The 23,330-nt window shown below is 37.4% G+C and overlaps 1 protein-coding gene across 9 annotated transcripts in view; it reads right to left on the reverse strand.

Moving 5' to 3' along the window:
• FAF1 (Fas associated factor 1) overlaps positions 1–23,330 on the reverse strand; it is a 294,589-nt gene that overhangs the window by 119,084 nt on the left and 152,175 nt on the right. For 7 of the 9 annotated variants that reach the window (XM_036447943.2, XM_036447941.2, XM_045584584.1 and 4 more), the window contains 2 exons: positions 22,732–22,818; positions 2,699–2,737 (listed from right to left, as the gene is read on the reverse strand). In XM_036447943.2, the coding sequence (XP_036303836.1) occupies positions 2,699–2,737; positions 22,732–22,818 (126 nt within the window). The remainder of the gene's footprint in view (positions 1–2,698; positions 2,738–22,731; positions 22,819–23,330) is intronic. The other 2 variants (XM_036447942.2, XM_045584585.1) reach the window with 1 other exon arrangement.

Consider the following 23,330-nt stretch of genomic DNA (forward strand, 5'->3'; position numbering starts at 1 on the left):
TAAAGTTAAAAAAAAAAAAAAATATATATATATATATATATATATATATATATATATATATATATATAAATAAATAAAATTGGTCTCTAGATGTCATTAGATTATCTGAAACCACACTCTATTTTAAGGCACAGAAAGGTGCTGAAAGAAATAAAGAGAGTTATTTATGTTGCAAAATCTCATCTGTCTTTTTGCCCAGAGAGCTTCTACACCTGGATATTTGTTAGAGGGGGGAGAGGGGGGGTAAATCACACTTTAACTTTTTTATATTTCCATTCAAGTCAGGCAAACATAGTAATTATGTCATTTGAATTATTTTATAAGTGTACTAAAGTATACTTTAAAAATACTGCTTTCACAGAAAACAGCAATAATGGTGCTTGGGGTGAACAGACTGAAAAAGATTTAACAAATCTTCCCTGGGTTCTTCCTACTCCATTCAAGAAGTATAGTGCATGCATACCATTGCTCCGAGGGAGTGCAGGCAGCGGTGGTGGTATGAGGACTTAAAGTTCATTCATCTCATTAACATACGTTATTATCCTGTTTCATATATGTCAGGCCAATATACTGAACACGTCTCAAAGTAACTAAAAGCCAAACTTTGAAGCATTTTTCTAACTGTGGAACTATCCTTTCCCAAAAGATAATGTAATTTTCTATATTGAGATTTCATACCATAATACTTATCAAAACCAGAAGCACGGGGGAGGGGGAGAGTTTCTCCTACCAAAACTATTTAAACAAACACACAAAAGAAACCATGTGTTAAAATAAAAACAAATGCATGTCCACTAACAATCCATATTTAATGATAATTATTATTGTTTAATTAGGCTCTAGGAAAATATCTCTTGAAAGGTATTCGGCAGTTTATGTTAAATGGGTAAAAAATCTATCCTGGGTGCAGTGCGTTCAGGTTATAAAAGCACCAGTGCTTATTTTATCTCCGCACAAAGTGTTGCTGAGATAATTACTGCTGACAGCTTTATTCAAGGTTCATTTCACTTTTTCTGCTATTTTTCTCTGGTTAGAAGTTCAACAGAGCCCATGGGAAGCCACACCCCTCACACCTGTTAGGCTTCTTCATGTTACGAAGGGCCAGTATGGACATGTCACTTCAAATTAGCATTGCACCAGGGCGCTAACTGTGACAATTACTTATCACAGGTTTAACTTAAAAAAAAAAAAAAAGTTTCTAATTCAACCACAAAAACAGTGTCACAGAATGTAATTTAAACCTGTAAAAGCAGGTTGCATAAAAGATGTTCAGAGAACCACAGAGTAGGTTCCCAGGGTTGAGCTTTGTCATATCTGAATTATGTAGGAACGCTCTGCAACTGACCATTTCCTTCAAAACAAAACCAAAAACCAAAAGATAAACAAGAAAAAGCTAGTAATTGTATTTTACTAGGAGTCAATGGTGATGAGTGGGCCCAAGTTTTCTTCACGATTCTCTCGAAAGCTTGAATATTTGATTCATTTTAATTCTTTGGTGTTAGGTAACTAATTCAGTAACAACATTTCCAGCTGAGCAAATCAGTTATAAAGGCAGCTTGATGACTAGGTAGGAAGGAAGCATTCTCTACTAATATTTGTTTTTAGTCCATTTGCAAACCAGAAAATTATCATTAGAGAAAGCAGACATTGGCACAAAAAGAGGAAAAGGAAAAACCTTAAATGTGTTTCAGGCTACATATTGTAAGCCTCTCTGTTTCAAGTGCAAAATAATCTCAGAATTATGCCACCTCTGAAAGACCTGTGATGGCTGGGGTGGTTAATATGGACTGCTGTGAGGCTAATTGTGGATCCTGAGTTAATTACTCTCTCCAGATAGGGAACTCAAAAAGCAAATTAAATGGTCTTTTACACCATTTCTATTTCCATTTGGACTCAGGAAAACACCAAATGATGATGGCTAAACTCTGGAAACTTCGATATTTGCTGCTGTTATTTAGATTACAATCCTGAAAGCCTGGGAAATAAATATGTCCACTTCATAATCAGTGCTAATGTACACTGACAAAACAACAGTGAATGGATCTGTGTTTGCCACAGCATGCACAACCTGATTCACAAATGCCAATGTCCATTACCTGGTCAGAGTTAAAAGGAATTCAATGTAGTTTCACGCCACAAGTGCACACAGACAGACACACACACACACACACACACACACACACACCTGACTTGAGGATGCAAGCCACAGATTGCAGAGACTAACTCTGAAACAGAACCTAGTTCTTAACACTTATGAAAAGTAAAGGACAAAATAATTATGCTGAGCAGAATTTCAACAGAAAAAAAACGAATTGCTTATTTGCAGGAAATCATATTCATTGGCAAATCCATGGTAATTTTGGCATGACAACAATTTCAGTACCGTAACAGTTCTACAAATTTTAAAACCATCGTATACATGAACAGTGTAATAGAAATGCAGAACTGTTTCAAGGCAAAATACATGCAAAAATAAAACAAAACAAACAAACAAACAAAAACCACTCCTCAAGTTATTTTCCTTCATTTTTCTAGCATTTAGAAAGTCATTATTAACAAAACCATATAAAGTCAACACATGAAAAACTGATTATATGAATCCAGGACCTTATCAAAACAAAACCCTTACCTTATTCCACAATCAAAGCATAGTCACAGAGAATCAAGACAAAATCTTAGGTTAGAAAGGTGTGTTTACCTCAAGCTGGTTCCTCAATTTAAGTTTGATAAAGAGGTTCTGTTAGTAGAAAAAAATCATTATTTTAGAGCTATTGTATTAATCAGTGGAGACTTCAGCTCAACATAACCACAGAACCTTCAAATATACAAGGATCCATCTTAAGCCTGCTTTGTATGCATAGAGAGTACCAACCAGCTATTTGGCACATGTCTAGTCAATAGTGGGATGCCATTTACCCCACAACACTGTGGAACTCTTTGGACAGCAAACATAGGCGCTCTGGATATTTTTCCAACAGCATCTAATTTCTTGGCAAAACTGAGGCAGTTATGCTACTAACTGCTTTGGTCTCAACACATGGACACAGAGCTTCCAGGCATCTTGTCATGGCTTTTGCTCCCAGGGAAAACAGAGACTGAATCAACTATATCAAGTTAGGCACAGCAGCTTAAATGGGTGTAATCTAGAAACGAGAAAAGAGAACTTCATCTTGCTGCTTAATCCATGCCTAGCCCATCCCAGCACAGTGCTCAACTCTCATAGCCTTAATGTGAATCTCTAGAATTCTTGGTATGTGGTTCTTTTAACTTTGCCTGTGCCTATGTTTACATATTGGACCGTAAGGTCCTTGAGGACACAGCCTGGATCTTATATTCTCACATATTTTAGCCCCTGGTAGAACTTAGTAGGTTGAAGTCCAGTCATATAATAAATGTCTATGTCTATTGCTTGAAATTAAATCGGTACTTTCCTTGCCAAGATATCTTTTAAGATAGTCATTTTCTAGAGAAATAAAAACCTACCTAGGAAAAAAACCTAGCAACAACTCCAAAGTCAAATAAGACGTACTAACAATGATCCTTACAGTATTGTCTAACTGACCTTTTGTCTGAGTGAAAAGTATAAGGCTCAAAAGGATTCTGCCGTAAGAATGGGTGTTTAATTTGGCAGTCACTGATGACTTGAGACCAACAGTCAAAATAAGCAAAATACAGACCACTCAAATTCAACATCAACATAATTCTAAGTTATATATTTTCATTTTTAATTAATTATAAGAGATCAACTGAAGGACTTGTATACATGCATATATTATAAGTACAACCAATGGACACAACACTCTGGGGAGGGAGGGTATGTATGGAGGGGGAGGGCAATGTTAAAATATGTACACAGATAATAACTGAATAAAAAAAAAGAAAAATAGGATTTATAATTTGCACATAACATCATATATAATAAAAGCCTAATATGCTAAGTGTCCAGTCATCCAAACAATCAAAGTGTAATATGCTAATGATATGCTAAGGACGCTCAAGCACTCACTATGATGTGCACTGACCACCAAGGGGCAGACACTCCGACCAGTAGGTTAGATTGCTGCTGGGTTCCAGTCCGGCAGGACTGAGAGAGCAGATCGGACACACCCTCGAGCCCTCCAAGGTCCCTCCCACCTGGTCAACCCCCTGGGACCCTCCCCACCCCTATCATGCATCTGTGGGGTCACTCAGCCTGGCCTGCACCCTCTTAAAATCCGGTACACCTCAAGGGAGGTCAAAGAGCCAGTTTTGGCCCAATCCCCCTCAATGCAGGAGCTGCCCCTTGGTGGTCAGTGTGCTTCCATAGGGGGAGTGCCCTTCAGCCATAAGCCAGGCTCACAGCTGGCGAGCACAACGGTGGTGGTGGGAACTTCTCTGGCCTCTGTGGCAGAGCTAAGGATGTCCGACTAATCGCTTAGGCTCGCTCCCTGAATTTTGTGCACTGGGCCTCTAGTTAAACAAAAAAATTGGAGAGCCATGGCTGGTTTGGTTAGTGCAGTGGTTGGCAAACCTTGGCTCGCGAGCCACATGTGGCTCTTTGGCCCCTTGAGTGTGTGTGGCTGTTCCACAAAACACCACGTGCAGTGTGCATGTACAGTGCGATTGAAACTTCATGACCCATGCGCAGAAGTCAGTTTTCGACCTGGGCAAGTCTATTTTGAAGAAGCAGTGTTAGAACATTCAAGGGGCCAAAGAGCATGTGGTTTCAGGAAGAGTCTTCAGAAGCTATTTGCTCCCATTAGAATTGAAATTTAATACTAATTCAAGTTTGTTATCTGTATATGCTCACCTATATGAGAGAAACTAACTTTTATTCAGATAGGCAATCCATATTCATTAACCTATTTAATCCAAAAGTTGTTAACATTCCCATACAACAGATAAGAAAACAGGCTTAAAAATTAGTAAATCTATATATAGCTAATTTAAGATCTTTTATTACACAGCCAGATGCCTATTTTCTAATATAACTTATTTGTCTGCTAAGAAAACCAAAGTCCAGAGGACTTATGTGACTTACACACGGTCAAAGATGTGACATGTTAGAGGGGAGATTCTGAGCTCGGCCTATAGGTTTCAATGTATCAATACTACATTCTTTTTCCACATTTGTCATTCAAGAGACTCACATATATTACTACCACTTAATTCAAAAGCCTCCTAAATGATGTTATAGAAACTCTCTCCCCCCTAAAATGAAATTCAAGCCCATTTGACCGGACCAACTTAATATTACCTAATCTTGACCTTCTTCAATTTTCTAACACTAAAACCTTTATTCCGTTATGTTGGGGGCGGAGGGGGAGGGAAAGGGGGGAGAGAAATACCATGCTAAAGCCAGGCTTGGGTGAAGTCTTCTGGGAAAGGAGGATAATGAAAAAATCCTCTTGCTTTGCCAATTCAAGAGGCATTGACCAAGGTTGGTTTCTTGGGGCTTAAGAACCAGTAGGCTGCCATTGTAAACATATACAGGCAGCTAAGGGGCAAATGGCAGTGATCTATACCCTATTATAGTGGGATGTCCTTGAGGGTACTGTGAGGAAAAGAGGATCTGGCTCCCCTGTGGAACCTTTGACAATATAACTATGTCTATCTGGGTACAATGGTGGTCATAATTGGGCACAACGGGGAGGGAGCCTAGAGTTTCTTCTAACTCTATCATTATTCCTCCAATCCTCCTCTAGAACCTGGTTCTTTCCCTAATCATCCTAGACCTGTGGTCAGAAAACAGGCTCGAGAGTCACATGAGGCTCTTTGACCTCTTGAGTGTGGCTCTTCCATAAAATATCACAGCCTGGGTGAGTCTATTTTGAAGAAGTGGCATTAGAAGAAGTTTAAGTTTAAAAATTTGGCTCTCAAAAGAAATTTCAATCATTGTACTGTTGATATCTGGCTCTGTTGACTAATGAGTTTGCCAATCACTGCCCTAGACTTACTTGGGAATATTGTGCCCTAGTTTCCACTCCCTAGGCTCATTAATATCATCTCCTACACCATGACCCTGCTGCTCTTACCATCTCCCAACTATACTGAACCTTGTCTATATCAAGTTTCATCTCAGAGCCTCAGCGTCAACTAGCCCAATAGATGCTCCAAGTTTGAACCAGCTCATACCAAGTAAAGAGCACTTGCAGACTGCTAGTTTATATTCATTCATTTTTAAACTATGGCATTTTTTAAATCATCACTAGATGACATGTTTATTGATTTTAGAGGGAGGGGAGGGAAGGAGTGGAGAAAGAGAAACATTGATTGGTTGGCTCCCATTATCTCAGGCATGGGGATAACCTGCTACCCATGCATGTGCCCTTGACCAGAGATCAAACCCATGACACATGGGTACATGGGTGACATGGTCTTAAGACCTTCTCAGTGGATGATTAAATTTTGAGAAAGACTCCTAAGTGGATAATCGCAGCACAGAAAAGCACATCATATAATAATACAATTCTTACAAATTTATCTTCTCTCTTTTTTCTCTTGTTTAGTAAATCAAAGCTGATGGTTAATTATTAAGTTAATCACAAGAAGTAAAAAAGCAATGATCACCATAGGGTAACACAGTATTAATAAAGGTCTATTAAATATCATTTGAAAATGTCATACTTGTTTGTTACTAGTCTGAAGGTTACCTTTTGTCTGAATTACAAATATTTGAATTTTATGCAAGTTGAGTTTACAACTGCTCTAAATGAGAATAAAAGGTTAGAAATAAGTAACATAAATCAGATCTCCAGCTTTTCAATTGCACATCCAATCCAAGATAACCAATTCTATTTTTTTAGGCCAGATTTCTCTTCTGAGCCTTCATTCGTATGCTAACCATATGCCTGTTCATCTAGCACAGTTCACCAGCAACTTTGAAATTTTCCATCTTTTCAGGTTCTCAAGTTACTTCTCTATTCAGTTCATTTGACCTATCTCTTGTTTAACTATGAATTACATTTAAATTTTAGGGCTAAGATATTTAAGTGCTTCATACCTCCCTTCAGATTTGCATGGTGTAATTTGGGTTAGTATTCCCACTTCTTCTTGCCTCTTTCCAACAACCATCAATTACACAAACAATGGTTTCTGGCTCTCAATGTTTCCCAAACTTACCCTTTGTTACTGGAGTTCTTCCAGAATTAAAACTATTAACTCGCCAAGCTTTTGCAGTCTTGGGGGGAAACATAGCTTCTTAGGACATCAATTTTTTCCCAGGTAAAATTCTATTTTGTCCAGTTATCTCTTGAACTACCTTTGCCCCATCTCCAACCATTCTCTACCATAACAAGTGTTTTCTTCTGAATTTGAATAAGCTGCTTATAAAAATTCATTTTTTTATTATCCCACTGCTGAGAATATTGAAAAAAATAATAATAACCCTGAGTAAGAAAGTCTCCAAATCTATCTATATCCAAACAATAAAATGTTGGAGCAATAGTTTCAAATGAGAAAATGATACACAGAAATGAAAGATAACTTCTAAACTTTGAAATAGAACAGCTAGCATGGTTAACAAGCAATTTACAAGTCAGGTGCATTTACTTATTAAGCAACTGCCTAAGTATGTCATTACTAATAGCTTAAAATGTCCCAGTTAATTTGTAACATATAGTTAGAGAATATCTATTGGTTCTTTAAAGTTTTATTTGTAGTATCAGTCCTGTATTTCCTAACCTGTCATAATTAATTCAGTCCTCTTGCACTTTGAAATCTCCACAATAATAAGAACTTTATCAGGCTGGTGTTGGTATGAAGTAGCACAGCAAACCAAAATCCCACCGGGAGCAGTCCACAGACTTCTCTTCTAAGCAGCAAAAAGCTGTTATCATTTTCTGAATTACAGGAACTATAAAAGGACACTCTACTCAAGCTGCCGCTGAATGTCACCTGAAAAGCAATCACAAAAGGGCTCTGTCTTGGCTTATCTCTGAGCTCTGTCACTACGGCAACCAGCAGGGAATAAGTATCTGTGGGTCTATGAATTTCAGAATCCCATAAAAGCCAGGGCTAAAAAGGCATGTGCAGCCTCTCAGAGATTGACTGCATTAATACATTAGCAAATACTGTGAAACACTGGATAAATGTCAGCAATTATGGAAAAAGCGTCTAATAACGATATTCGTTGCCTGTCAAACCCCCGTGAGGTTTGATGTGTAACTGCCACTCAAAGCTGTCTGTAATTTTATCTCTTTTATACATCTGAATCCACAGCATTCAAATTTGTACTTTGAAAGTAATAAACTGTAAAGCAGTTTATTCTGTGTTGATCACAACTGCCAACAAACATACAATAAAAGAACAAAAAGACTTTCGTTGACTGTAAGAGCAATCAGTACCAACAATCTCTTATAAATGTGTATCAAAATAACCTTATATATTCTACATGTAGAATATTAATGTCATGATGTGGAGAAATGATTTGACTATGATTAAGTCACCTTGAACTCAAAAGGCTACTTACATTGCAGAAATATTCATTTCAAGCCTTCTCTTTGGGTTAGAAAATTTGTAAGAATTTAGTCAATTAGACACAGTTGCAAAGACCAAAAGATGGCATGGAATCTGTTAGCCCCAAAATAGGCCATAATACTATCTTCACTACCTTTCTCAAACAAGAATTATAAGCAATTGATTATATCTAAAACCCAAAGGTCTAAAAGTACAACTTAACAAGCTTCATATTCATATTTCCATTGCTTGAAAGTGACTTATTAAAAAATCATCACATATGTTACAGCTGTTCAAATGTAATAGACAGCATGTTAACCTGCAAACACAAATACCAGAGATTAACTAGTACATATATGTATTATAAACAACCTTCCATTTCTCAGTTATAAAATAGGGTCAGGTACAAGAGTTCCAATAAGCCCTTTTTAATAACAGCGGAAAAGAGCTAGGTATTTTGGAAATAAAACAGAGTGCCTTTGAAAAAAGCAGTAATGTCTTGAAGTACTGGGCTAGCAATTATTTATTGCAATTTAAAGCCAATCACTTGACTTTTCAGTGTTACATGTATAACAATAAAAGTGCAATATGCAAATTGACCGAACAGCAGACTGACTGTCCAGATGACCACACTATGACACCCACTGGTGCCAGGCCAGCCCAGGCAGGTGCAATGCGCTTGGGGGCCTGGCCATCGCCCCGACTGCCCTGCAGAGGGAGGCCTAGGCCACTGACCAGAAGGCTGCAGTGGGTGGGCGGAGCCTCCCTATGTGGAGCATGATCAATTGCCCCAAAGAGGCTTGTGGCAGCACTGTGGCGGGTGGGTGGGGAATCCCTCTGCGGGGGCAATCTACTGTAAAGCCCAGCTGGGTGAGCAGGACCTACCTCTTTGGAGGGACACATCATGAAGCGCCGTGATCGCTGCGGCCAGCAGTGCTGTGGTGGGTAGCCTGGCCTCCCTCTCCAGGGCGACCCACCACGGAGCCCCAGCCAGGTGGGCAGGGTCTACTTCTTTGGGGTGATCAGTTGTGGGGCTCCTGGACTATGAGAGGGCACAGGCCGGGCTGAGGGGAATCCCCCACCCCACCCAGTGCATGAATTTTGTGCACCAGGCCTCTAATTTGATATAAACACAAGAAACATTTACTGAGTGTTTATTTTGTGCCAGGGACTATGGTAGGCACATGAGACACAAACATGGGTAAAACCTGCTTCTTGCCTACATGGAGCTCATACTCATAAAGAGAAGTATACGTAAATAAATGTTATTACAAATACTGTTCTCTAAGAGCCAGCTAGAAGGAAAAGGTGGTTTGAAGTAGCCCTCAAGAAAATTTACAAACGATAGTAACTGTGTTTTACTGCATTACTTTTCCTATAAAAAATTATTTACTTACAATCTACTACCTGGCTCAAATGAGATCATATGGTATAAAATATGCATTGTAAACTATAAATCATTATACACATGTGTCTTAATGTACTCATCTATCACTGTGTTAAGTAGCTGTGAGTACTAAAACAGTGAATATTGCTGCTCATTTCCCACCTCATTAATAATATAGCTACTATTCAATAACATATACACACAAACCAAAGTGCTAGAGTGAAAACTTAAAATTCATTTATATTTAAGACACATAAGTGCTAACCTAATATAGGAAAACAAAGGCAGGTTTTGTTTCTCTCTTTCTGCCTTATCTATCTATCTATCTATCTATCTATCTATCTAAAAAGCCAGTGACTGTGACAACCAGGACAACCAAATGACTGGTCACCATGAGGTGCATTGAGCACATCTCGGCCCTCCCTCATGGCCCACAGCAAGGTAGGTGACAGGCGGGCAGGGCAGTGAGCATGGCTGGGCTGTGGGTGGGGGGGCTGTGGGTGGGGATTCAAGTACTGTGCATGATTTCATGCACTAGGCCTCTAGCATTAAATAATTGTAAAGCTTCAAACCAGTATGAGTGCAATCTGGAAAAAACATTATACTGGATATTTGAAAACTGGTACTATTCTGAGAAATATGGAACACATAAGAAATAGCCTGGTACCAGAAAAAGAATACCGGCACCAGGGAGGGAGTGAATTTGGAGTTGAATACTGGTTCTGTATTTTACTTTTTCATTTACCAGTATGGCTTCAGATAAACATATTCATCTTAAATCACACTAGTTAAAATGTACCTATTTTAAGTGTACTTGTTCAAGGAGTTTTGACCTACATATATATCCTTCTAACCACTGAACACCTCTCCCAGTCAAAATATCAAAAATTTTATCACTCCCAAAATTGTCATTATTTCGTTGTAAGACTTTTTTATATAATCTGGATATAGGACCTTTACCAAATATGTTATGCAAATATTTTCTTCTAGTCTGTGGCAATTCTCCTCCCTTTTATTACATGGTATCTTTTGAAAAGCAAAAATTTCAAGTTATCTTTTTTTTTTTTTAATGGTGAGGACTTTTAGTGATCTAATAAATTTTTTCCTACCCCAGGGTCTTAGAATATTTCCCCCTATATTTTCTTTTAACCATTTTACAGCTGTAGCTTTTACATTTGGGTCTATGATCCATTTTGAGATAATTTTTGTGTATGGCATAAGGTAAAGGTTGAAGTTGCCTTATTGGCATCCAGTTGTGCTATCACCATTTGCTTTAAAAAAAAAAAAAAAAAAAAAGGCTATCTTTTCTCCATTTCATTACGTTGGTGTCACTGCACAAAAATCACTTGAAAACATATATACAGATCTATTTCTGAATGTTCTATTTTATCCAACCTATTGGTCTATTTTTAAACAAATACCACATTTTCTTAAATTATTATTTTTTGAAGTCAGGTAGTATACATTTTCCAAATTTTTCAAAATTATAGGTCCTGCACATTTCCATATAAATTTTAGAATTAACTTGCTAATTTCTACAAAATTTCCCAGATTTTTAAAATTGGGATTGCAGTGAATCCACAGATGAGTATGGGAAGAACTACCACCTTAAAATATAGAGTTTTCCAAAACATTACCATAATATATCTGTTTTTAAGGACTTTATTTCTTTCAGCAATAATCTGTAATTTTCCATGTAGAGATATTATATGTATTTAGACTTATCCTTAAATCTGAAAGGTTGCTGGTTCAATTTCTGGCCAGGGCCTATGCCCAGGTTTTGGGCTCGAGCCTGGAAGGAGGCATGCAGAAGGCAGATGATGGGTTTCCCTATCATATCCATGTTTCTCTCTTTCTTTTCCTCTCCCTCATAAATAAATAAATAAATAAATAAATAATCTTTTTTAAAAATTAAAAACAGAAGGAAATGTCTTTTATATTTAAGCCTTATTTTGCTATTACTAACTCTCTTCATTCTTCTGTATAGATCCATTTATTTTGCTATTGTTTTCCTTTTGCCTAAAGAACTTCCTTTAATACTTCTTGTGGTGCATGTTTGCTGGCACCAAATTCTGTTTTTGTTTGTATGAAAAAGCTTTTATTTTGGCTTCAGTTTCGAAGGATTATTTCACCTGGTATAGAATTCTAAGTTGTCATTTTTTAACCTTTCAGTACCGTTTTCTAGTTTGCATTGTTTCTGACAAGAAATCTAAAATCTATAACTGTTTTCCTGAGTAACGTGTATTTTTCTATTGAAATTTTTCTCTTACTCACTTGTTTTTAGCAATTTGATTATGAACTCCTTAGTGTAGAATTCTTTGTATTTACCTTTCATGGGATTCATTATGCTTTTTGAATCTATAAGTTTTATAGTTTTCATCACATATGAAAACATTTCAGAATTTCTCAAATTTTTTAATTTATTTTGACCTCCTCTTTCCAACACCCTAACTTTTCTCTTCTTTTAAGATTCCAATTGCATGTATGTTAGACTGCTTGAATTTTATCCCACAGGTCATTTATTATTGATTCCGCCCTCCCCCCCACCCCCCTGTTTCTATTGCTACATATTCAGGTTCACTGTTTTCTTCTTCTTTTTTTAAATTCCCTTCTCCTTCATGGGAAGAATTCTAGACAGAATACATTATACCCGTTTCTATAAATAAATAAATAAATAAACAAACAAACAAACAAACGTGTGTGTGTGTGTGTGTGTGTGTGTGTATAAAAATTTTTAAATTGATTTCAGAGAGGAAGAAAAAAGGAGAGAGAGAAATATCAATGATGAGAGAGAACCATCGATCAGTAGCCTCTCGAATGTTCCACACTAGGATCGAGCCTGAACCTGGGACATGTGCCCTAACTGGGAATCAAATTGCAACCTCCTGGCTCATAGGTCAATGCTCAACCACTGAGCGATACTGGCTTGGCACTGGTCTTTTCTTTGGCAGTTTCTAATGTGCTGTTAAGCCCATCCAGAAAATATTTTATAATATTTCAGCTATTACATTGTTATATTTAGAACAAGAATATTCTCATTTACATATTTATTCTTTCTTCATTAAATTCATCTTCTCCTTTAAATTCTTGAGCATATTCATAATATTTATAATAGCTAAAATTTATATCTGCTAATTTCATTATCTAAGTAACTTTTATGTCTGTTGTGTTTGTTTTTGTTTTGTTTTTTACTTATTTTCTTCTGGTTATGGGTTAGATTTTCATACTTCTTTATATGCATAATAATTTTTGATTGGATGCTGAACTCTGTTTTAAAAGCAGTTACCTTTTAATCATCTCGCTCCTTTGGAAAACTGTTATGTTTAGAAATGTCTCTACTATGGCTGGTGGAAACTCAAATTCCTAGTTCTTTGTGAGCTCTAAGAATTGTATGCCTTACAGCTCCGACTTATTGTAATTGTTCTTTTATTGGGCAGTTGTTTTTTCACCCAGCCCCTTAGAACTTCATCTTATGCATGCACACACTGGTATTCAATTAAAAACTGGGGAATACTTATGTTTTCTGGAGTTTTTTCTCTGTTAGTGCTCTACCTTGCAAAGTCTAGATTCCTTGACCTCCATGAACCCCACTCTCAGTCTCTTCAAACTCAATAAAATCACCAGGTTCCATTTTAGTTTCCTTTCCTTGCTCTGGGAGACAGAATTGCCTCTAGACAGAATGTAAGACTACCACAGGGCTCATCTATTTCCTTCTTCAGAATCCTGTACTATCTATTGTCTAATATCTAAAAACAATTGTTTCACATATTTCATTCCGTTTTCTGGTTGTTTTCAGAGGGAATAAAATTACAATTACAGTCATCTCATCATGGACAGAAGTAACAGTTTATAGCATCAGATTTTAGTGCTTGTATATTTCCTCCTGGAAGCTGTCTCACTTCCACTTTTTCTTCCTCATACTGTCTGAGTAAATATGTCCGTTGAATGCTTCATCCACCCTCCTGAATTTTTCACTCTCTCTGTTAAGGACATAGTCCATTTCTTAAGTTTTCATTCTTTTTAAACTCAGACTTTCTTTTACTGCTTTCAATCCTGTTCTTTCCGTCTGTTTAGACTTTGCCTGTGTTATTTGTAAAAGACTCTATATGTTGATAAGAGCAGTGAACCCTCTGAAGCTACTGAGTCTCACCATCATCAGAAGCAACATTATCCCATGACCTTGCCAAATAAAGAAAAAGCCAGTAAAAATGTCCAAAGATTACCTGAATCTGTCTGACCTAGGACAGGCTAGCATAGTAATTTAAATAGCATAAGATGACCCCGAAGCAACTCAAAGAATGCTTCTGATTCTGCATGTGTATGCAATATAAAGAAGGGGCTTACTCAAGGGAAAAGGAGTTAATGTTTGTTGAGTGCCTACTAAATGCCAGACATTACACTAGAGGTTGGCAAACTTTTTCTGTAAAGGACCAAATAGCAGCTATTTGAGGCTTTGTGGGTCACGTGATTTTGTGACAAATAAATATACCTGCTGTTTGTTACATTATAAAAGCAATTGTATACAACAAATAAATAAACAGATGTGGTTATATTCCAATAAAACATTATTTATAAAACAGATGATGCATGGGCATTAGGCTGACAATCATTATTGCCAAATCCTGAATTATATGTACTTTATATACAACATAAATTGAAATTGCTAACACTCATTAATTTTGTCTTTAATAAATGGCAATTTCATATGGTTCAACCGATTATGTAATCAATTTAATCTTCACAATAGCATTTCAAGGGTGTTAATATCATCCTCATTTTGCAGATGAGGAAACTTAAATTCATATATTAAGTAACTTATCCAAATAATAGCTGTATTGGGGATGTGAGGGCGATCTGGCTGTGACATCTGTCACCCCATTGATCGCCAGGGTTGATTCGGCTGATCTGGCTGGCTAGGCGGGTGTCCCCCTCCTCCCTCACCGATCCATGTGCGTCCCTCCCGAAGCTGCGCGCTCGGTTGAAGAGGACGACTTTCCCCCAAGAGGAGAGGACCGGTCTTCGGTCAAGGGTATATGAGTAGCTGCACTCCCCTGCTAGAACCTCCAAACAAGCTCTCAAGGTCCAAATAATAGCTGTATTGGGATTCAACAAATTTAATAGGTCTGCTCATTTATCTCTCTCTCTTTCACATACATACAAACACACATTGGTACAAATCAGCTAAGTATAGCTTTCCCCCTCCTACTGTTATTATATTTGCAACTACAGACTTTTGGTAATTTAATTATTATTAGAAAGAATATAAACCTAATTCTCAAACAGATAATCAAGTTTATACGATCATACAAATTCATTAAGTTGTTTGTTCTTACAGATTTCAATTTAGTAGAGCTCTGCACAATTCAAATGAGGGAATGAATAAAACACTGTTTTATCTTGCATAGAATACAAAGATGAGGAAAATAGTTCTTGCTCCCAAATGTTAGAATTTACAAAAGGGAAAAACACAACGATAGTACTCTCCACCCCCAAAATCCACAGTTTCAGTTACCCATAGTCAACCATGGTCCAAAAATATTAAATGGAAAATTCTAGAAGTAAACAATTCATAAGTTTTAAATTGCATGTATTCTGAGTAGCATGATGAAATCCTGCACTGTCCCACTCTGTCCCACTGGGGATATGAATCACACCTGCAGACCCGTCCAGAATAGCCACACTATACATGTTGGCCACCTGTTAGTCACTTAGCTGTCTCAATTATCAGATTCATGGTGTGGTCCCAAAGCACAAGAGTAGTATTGCTGGCAATTCAGATATGCCAAAGAGAAGCCATAAAGTGCTTCCTTTGAGTGAAAGTTATCCTATATAAAAAAGCCTAATATGCTAAGTGTCCAGTCATCAGTTCAACCAATTAAAGCCCAATATGATAATAATTTGCTAAGGCCACTCAACTGTTCGCTCGCTATGATGAGCACTGAACACCAGGGCCAGACAGTTGACTGGTTGAGCAGTTGCTATGATGTACATTGACCACCAGAAGGAGAGGCTTTTAAACCAGGAGGTTAGCTTTCTGCGGGTTTCCAGCCGATCAGGACTGAGGGAGACAGGCCAGACACACCCTGGAGCCCTCTTGCTGTACCTCCCTGTCTGGTCAACCTCCCACATCCCTCCCCGGCCCCAATCATGCACCAGTGGGGTCCTTCGGCCTGGCCTGCGCCCTCTCACAATCCGTGATCCCTAGGGGGATGTTGAAGAGCTGGTTTCAACCTAATCCCACAGGCCAGGCTGAGGGATCCCACTGGTGCATGAATTCGTGCACCGAGTCTCCAGTGTATTATCCGGGGGGGGGGAAGTAGATATGCAAAGTTCGGTACCATCTGAAGACTTAGGCATCCGTTGGGGATCTTAGAATATATCTGCATACAAATTAAAGTGTAATTAGATGGCCCTTTCTCTGGGAAGCCACTTTTTTTTTTTTTTTTTTTTTAACCATTCCCATCTGATGACAAAATCAGAATGCAGGAAGGTAAAAGCAAAAAAAAGGAAAAATGAAAAGAGTTTAGATAAAATAAAAATATAAACTAATTTTTAACTGGGCTGAAGAAGGTAGCTTGGTAAAAGGAATATAGATAAAACGTCTTAAAGAAAGGAGATAATTGCTATAGATATTCTAGGTGGAAGAAATTGTATGGTTAAATGACACAGAGTGGGAGAGAGCACCACGTATATTTGAAAAAAAAATGAGTTCTTAGCTAAAGTTGAGATATATAGTATCACATTCAATCAATTATTCAAGAAATATTTATTGAGCATTTATTTTAGGCTTATATGAGGAAATAAACCTGGAAGAGACGTTTCAGATCAACAAATGAAAGGTTTTAAATGCCATCATAAAAATCTGTACATAGCCCTATCTGGTTTGGCTCAGTGGATAGAGCGTGGGCCTGAAGACTGAAGGGTCCCAGGTTCGATTCCTGTCAAGGGCATGTATCTTGGTTGTGGGCACATCCCCAGTGGGAGGTGTGCAGGAGGCAGCTGATTGATGTTTCTCTCTCATCAATGTTTCTAACTCTCTATCCCTCTCCCCTCCTCTCTGTAAAAAATCAATAAAATATATTTTTTAAAAATCTGTACATAATCAATCAGCAAGTACTAGATTGCCACTGAAGATAAGTAAGCAAGGCTGATTGTGATTTATTCTGCACTTCAGAAGTATTTACCTTGCAGTAACAGATGAAATGATTATAGTGGAGGCTTATGAGTTTACTTAATAGGTAACTACAGCATGGTAAATATGTTGTAATTGTGAGAGTCTGTATCTGGACAGCAGCTCCTATAAAGTAGAGGACAGGGATCCAGAATCAGGTAAATGTACATAATTTGACACCTGCCAAACACAATGTATTGGGGAGAAGCTACAGAAGAAAATGGCCCCCATTAGAAGGATCAAATCTGATGACATTATCTCATTCACAAATTCTTTTTTATTAAAAAAAAAAAAGGGTGGGTATGTGTGGTTTATGTTTGTTTTATAAAAAAAGCTACTGTGAATGATTCTGTTTAGAAATGATCTCTTTTTTAAAATATACCTTTTAAAAATAAATATATATATTTTATTGATATTTTATAGAGAGGAAGAGAGAGGGATAGAGAGGTAGAAACATTGATGAGAGAGAAACATCAATCAGCTGCCTCTTGCACACCCCCTACCGGGGATGTGCCTGCACCCAAGGTACATGCCCTTGACTGAAATCGAACCTGGGACCTTTCAGTCCGCAGGCCGAAGCTCTATCCACTGAGCCAAACCGGTCTCGGTATGATCTCTTTTTTTAACATGAAAATATTTAATAAGTAGCTTTCTGATTCCTTACACACGCTTGAAGATCTCTGGTTCTAAAATTGTAATTTCTCAAATTCTGATTTAACATTCCTCAGTTAATGATAGAACCACAGACCATTAATAATCTCAAAGGGAGGGGGCACATGACAAAAAAAAGGTATTAAAAACAGAAGGATTTTTTTCCTCCTAGTGTAAGCATTATTAAAAGCACCACTTTTATATATTACAAACATTCGTATTATCTGTGTTATAATATGGTGTCTAGACATAATGCACAGAGTTAAAATTATTTCAACTCTCTGGAAACCAAGAGCATCCTTGTTAAAGTGCAAAATGAGATTTTGCCTACTTGCAACTCCTTGTTCTCACACTTGAACTGTCTGTCACAGCATGAAAACATTCACCAGATACCTACTTCCCTGCTGAAAGAATGCAAATGGAACTGAAAGAGTTACTGACAATTTATACAGTATCCCATATCCCATTAGAGTATTATAACTATAGGCAAAGAAAATATTTTAACTCTGAGGGCAGATGGGGCAACAATGTTTTAAATAATTGTTGACTTCAATGAGTAGTGCAGAAAATGTCAAAAGACTATAACTTAACAGGTTGAGAAGTGATTCAAGATGCTATATGAACCTAATTATAGAAGTCTTTGTCTTATTTGCTTAGTAAAGGTTAATGAGAATTCCACTGAAAAAAACATCTCTGTGTTTTGACCAAGTATTTTTCATAAAAACATAAATAAAAAAGTATTTTAATCTAGTCCTTTTCATTAACTTCTTTAACAAATAGCTTTATTTGATGTATACTTTTACATGTTATAAAATTTACTCATTTTTAACGTGTTAAATTACTTTTAGTAAATTTACAATTGTGCTACCATTGCCACAATTGTAAATTTACTAAAACGTTCTAATTTTAGGACAGTTCTAACATCACAAACCTATTAACTCTTGATCTAATATATTTCCATAAATTTATGGAAGCCCCTGGTACCTGAAGTTAATATACTATATTTCAAGCCACGCAAATCTCTGCAACTGAGCAGGAAAAGTGCAACCTAACCTCACTTTCAATGACCTTTATAACCAATCCTCTACTCTGGCACTGGGAAGAAAATGTTCAGGTGCTTTCTCTGAAAGTTAAACCATTCCAAGTATTATGTTATGGCACACTGTCTTGGAAAGAAATTAATTATATTTTTGTTGGTAACACATTTCAGGCTGTTTACACAGCTGACATTTCTCAGCTGTACCCAACTCATGCCCCAAGCTGTGAGGATGATCTTGTGTTGTAGCAGATGCCTCCACTTCAGTGATTTAAATAAGTATAAAGACACCGTCGCCTGCAACAATATAATTTACAAGCACCAGCTTCATGAGTTTTAATAGTCCTAATGAAAGAAAGGTTTCATGACATTTCTTTGGCTAGGATCTCCTTAGGAGACTATCATTGCAAATCACTTTTTTGTCAAAACTCGAGCACTGCAGCTAGTGGATCTGCTATGGCACCAGTTAAAAGCAGTCTGGCCCTAAACATCTTTGTTGTAGCAAATCATGTAGCTCAAGGCAACATCCTGCCAATATGGCAACATTTGCTCTTGGGAGGCGAGGGCAGGAATCATTTCACAGGTTTTGGGACAAGGTGCAAATAGGAATAATGAGGCAAAAAGAATCAAGCCTCTTAATGGAGATTCCCTCTTGTGTTTGCTGTGACTTAGATACAGCACTAGGTAACATACAGTCTTGGATATGGTGAATTTTAGTCACTTTCCTATTTTCCTGTAATAATGAAATTGCGTTAGAATGCTTAGGGAAAATGTAAATGTTAAGACAATCATTAAAACGTGAGTATCATAAAATACAGTGTCAACTCAAATCAATTATTTAACACCTAAAATGTATAAGGCACTATGCTAACAGAAGAATCCTATACAATAAAAGCGTAATATGCAAACTGACTGATTGGCAGACTGACCAGTCAGCAGGGGGGTGGGGCCAGTGAGCAGGAAGCACCAGCCAGCCAAGGCACATACCAGCAGGCAGAGGGAGGGAACAGCAATGGGGGGGGGGGGGGGTGTAGGAGGGGAGTGTTTGCCGGTGGCCAGCAGCGGCAGAGGGGCGATGGGCCAGGGAATCGGCAACATCCCGATTGGCCTGTTCAGTCATGTCCTGCAGAGGGAAGCCAAGCAGCAGTGGTAGTGTGACAGGGGCAGTACTATCCCCTGATCAGCTGGTCCAGTCACCGCCCTCAGAGGGAGGCCAGACTACAGCTTAGGACATCCCCTAAGAACTCCTGGACTGTGAGAGGGCACAGGCCAAGCTGAGGGATGTCTTCCCCCCAACCCAGTGCACGAAATTTCATGCACTGGGTCTCTAGTTTATAATATTTCACTAAATTTGCCTATCATTGTTGGAACTTGCAGCTGATAAGCCTGTTTCAATTTGTAGGATCAGAGAGCAGTTTTGGCTTTTCTAACTCCATGTAGTATGGCATTTCCAGACTTTATTACCTCACGTTCTTGCTCTTAAACCAAACAATTTTGTTTGTTTGTTTGCTTATTTATTTGTTTGCTCACTCATTCAGAGAGAGAGAGAGAGAGAGAGAGAGAGAGAGAGAGAGAGAGAGAGAGAGAGAGAAAGAGAGACATAGCAACTGCCTGCCTCCCATATGCACTTCAACCCTGGATCAAACAGGAACCTGGGTATGTGCCCTGATCAGGAATCAAACCCCCCATTTTTTTGTGTGTACAGGATGATGCTCCAACCAACTGATCCACACTGGCCAGAGCCAGACAGTTATTTTTGCTGTAAACTTTTTATTATAGAAATTTTCAATAAACTCAGTATACACATCACTCAGCTTTAACAATGATCAACTGATGGCTAATCTGAATTTGTTTATACATCCCACATCATTCCCAACCCCTATAGGTTATCTTGAAGAAAAATCTCAGATAGCATGTCATTTGCTTAAACTGGTCAATTCTTGCCTGTGATCCTTTTCTACATTATGTTAATACTAAAGGCCTGGTGCACAAAATTCGGGGGGAAGGGGGGGTAGGAGTGTCCCTCAGCCCAGCCTGTACCCTCTTCAATATGGAACCTCTCGAGGGATGTCTGACTGCCGGTTTAGGCCCGGTCCCAACTGGCAATCGTGGTCATCTTTCTCACAATCTGGGATTGCTGACTCCTAACTACTCGTCTGCCTAGCTGCCTGATTGCCCCTAACCACTCTGCCTGCCAGCCTGATCGTCTCCTAACCACTCCCCTGCAGCCCAATTGACACCTAAGTGCTCTCCTGCCAGCCTGATCACCCCCAACTGCCCTCCCCTGCAGACCTGGTCTCTCACAACTGCCCTCCCCTGCTGGCCATCTTGTGACAATGTGGGGTCGGCCATCCTGTGGTGGCCATCTTGTAATGACTTTCATTTATTGAGTTTCTACTATGAGTCAGGTATTTACACATATTATCACTAACTCTTATTAATAATGCTGCAAATTAGGTTACTGAAGCTCAGTGAATTTAAGTGACATACTTAGATCTTAATTATTTTCTTCTATTAATGTTATTTCTTGCAGTAGTTACTAGGCAATACTAATATTAATGTTATTTCTTGCAGTAGTTACTAGGCAAGAACATCTCTGGTTTATTCATGTTGAGTAAAAATAAGGTTATTATTTATGAAAACACTCTTATTTTTTCAACATTAAGTGTAATACATTTTCCGTCAAATTTCTCACTCTAAAGGGAAAAAGAAAAACAAACTAAAACCATCAACCACATTGCTACCTGTAGCTATGGACAACCAACCAATAATTCTAATGAGATACTATAATAGCAATGTCAAAATCAGTGTTTAGAATTCTAATGAGATACTATAATAGCAATGTCAAAATCAGTGTTTAGAAGTAAATGTAAATACCTACACATAAACATTTATTTTTCCTGGAAGGATACACTTTTCAAAAAGTTTTGCTATTTTCCGATTTTAAAGTTTCATGATACACAAAGCATTTCCAAAGATACAGTGTTTAGACTGTGGAGTAATTAGATTCAAGTAGCATCTACATACACAATTGTTTTAAAAAGATTTCTGACATCCACAAAAAATTCACTCATATTAAAATGTATAAAGGCAGTGCTGAGAGAGGAGGAGTAATTATTATCCAAACAGAAACACCCTATTTACTAGAAAATACAAAACTACTTTTTTGGTCTTATTTTAAAAATTAGAGTTAACTTCAGAATTCTTGAAACATTCTCATTTTGTACTTTAAAAAAGGGGGCGGGGGTGGTGGTATCTGATTAAAAACCAACATTACTATAGTAGACTGATACTTTAAAAAATAGCTGAGTTTTACAGTTAATGTTAATAGCATCTTATTCTTAAATATACCCATACTTTCCACTACTATAAAAACTGGAAGAAAAGGTTTAGTCTGGTAAAAATGACCAAAATGTAATTTTAGTTGGCCTCCTTAGATGATAAAACTTACTCTCTTAAAAAAAAAAAAAATCACTTATAAATAGGGCAGAGATAGGAAAGGTTTCAAATATATAATAGGAAAATCATTATAAGTAGATATAACAACAGGTAAAAAATAACAGACTAAACCTTTTCTTCCAGTTTTTATAGTAGTGGAAAGTATGGGTATATTTAAGAATAAGATGCTATTAACATTAACTGTAAAACTCAGCTATTTTTTAAAGTATCAGTCTACTATAGAAAATGTACTTTGAAAATTAAATATGTAACAGTTTGATTGACTTTAAGATATCTGTAATTTAGGGGAAATAATTTTGTGATTGGGACATTTCATCAGTAATAGCTGACCATATTCTTTTGATCAAGGAAAATTTTAAGTCAAATCAAGCAGCATTAGTTCCTGATATTGATACTGTAATATTATCAACAGAAAGCTGGTATACTTCACTTATGATATCTGCTCTGCAAGTTAACCCAAATTATTACAACTCTTATTTTCACATTATTTGATTTATAAATTTTTTCAGTGGAATATTCAAAGCTTTATTCGGCTTATTATCACAGTCAATTAGAATGACAGTGGCAAAAGAGAGACGAATGGTCACTTACTGAATCATCTGTGGCAGAAGCTGGCCAACCCTCCCATAACTGATGGCGTACGGGGATACTCGTAAGGTCATACACATTTCTTTTTACCTGAAGAAAGAAAGAGATACTCCAATTAAAAATAGGGTTTCCATATGACTTAGGATAATTGCCAATTTATGTGACAACATTGTATTTCCTCTGTTTTCTTCTAGATTCAAAACAAGCATTAGAAACTAGGATAACATAGTCAGAAGAAAAAAAAATTGTAATCTGCTCCGTGTTGATATTTACTGCTGTGTTGCTGATAACTACCTGAAAGAGAAGTTGGGATTGCTTCACTGGGCTGGAAAAAGTTTAGCTAAATCAGAAAGCAGGTCTAATTAAGCAAGTTTGTTCTATATCTGTGCAATACAGATAAAGCTCTCACTGGCGCCAATCGCACACATGTGTTTCCATTTGTCATTGTTGATCGATTTGATTGACACTTCTTTTAAGGAGAAATGACAAATAGCGATATTAAAATATTTCTTCTAATTAATTTCCTTGCAATATGCACGAATTCATGCACTGGGCCACTAGTATTCTAATAACTATCTATGGTGTCAGATGGAAACTAGACT

The sequence above is a fragment of the Pipistrellus kuhlii genome, unplaced genomic scaffold, assembly GCF_014108245.1.
Source record: "Pipistrellus kuhlii isolate mPipKuh1 unplaced genomic scaffold, mPipKuh1.p scaffold_m20_p_2, whole genome shotgun sequence".
Classification (NCBI taxonomy): domain Eukaryota; kingdom Metazoa; phylum Chordata; class Mammalia; order Chiroptera; family Vespertilionidae; genus Pipistrellus; species Pipistrellus kuhlii.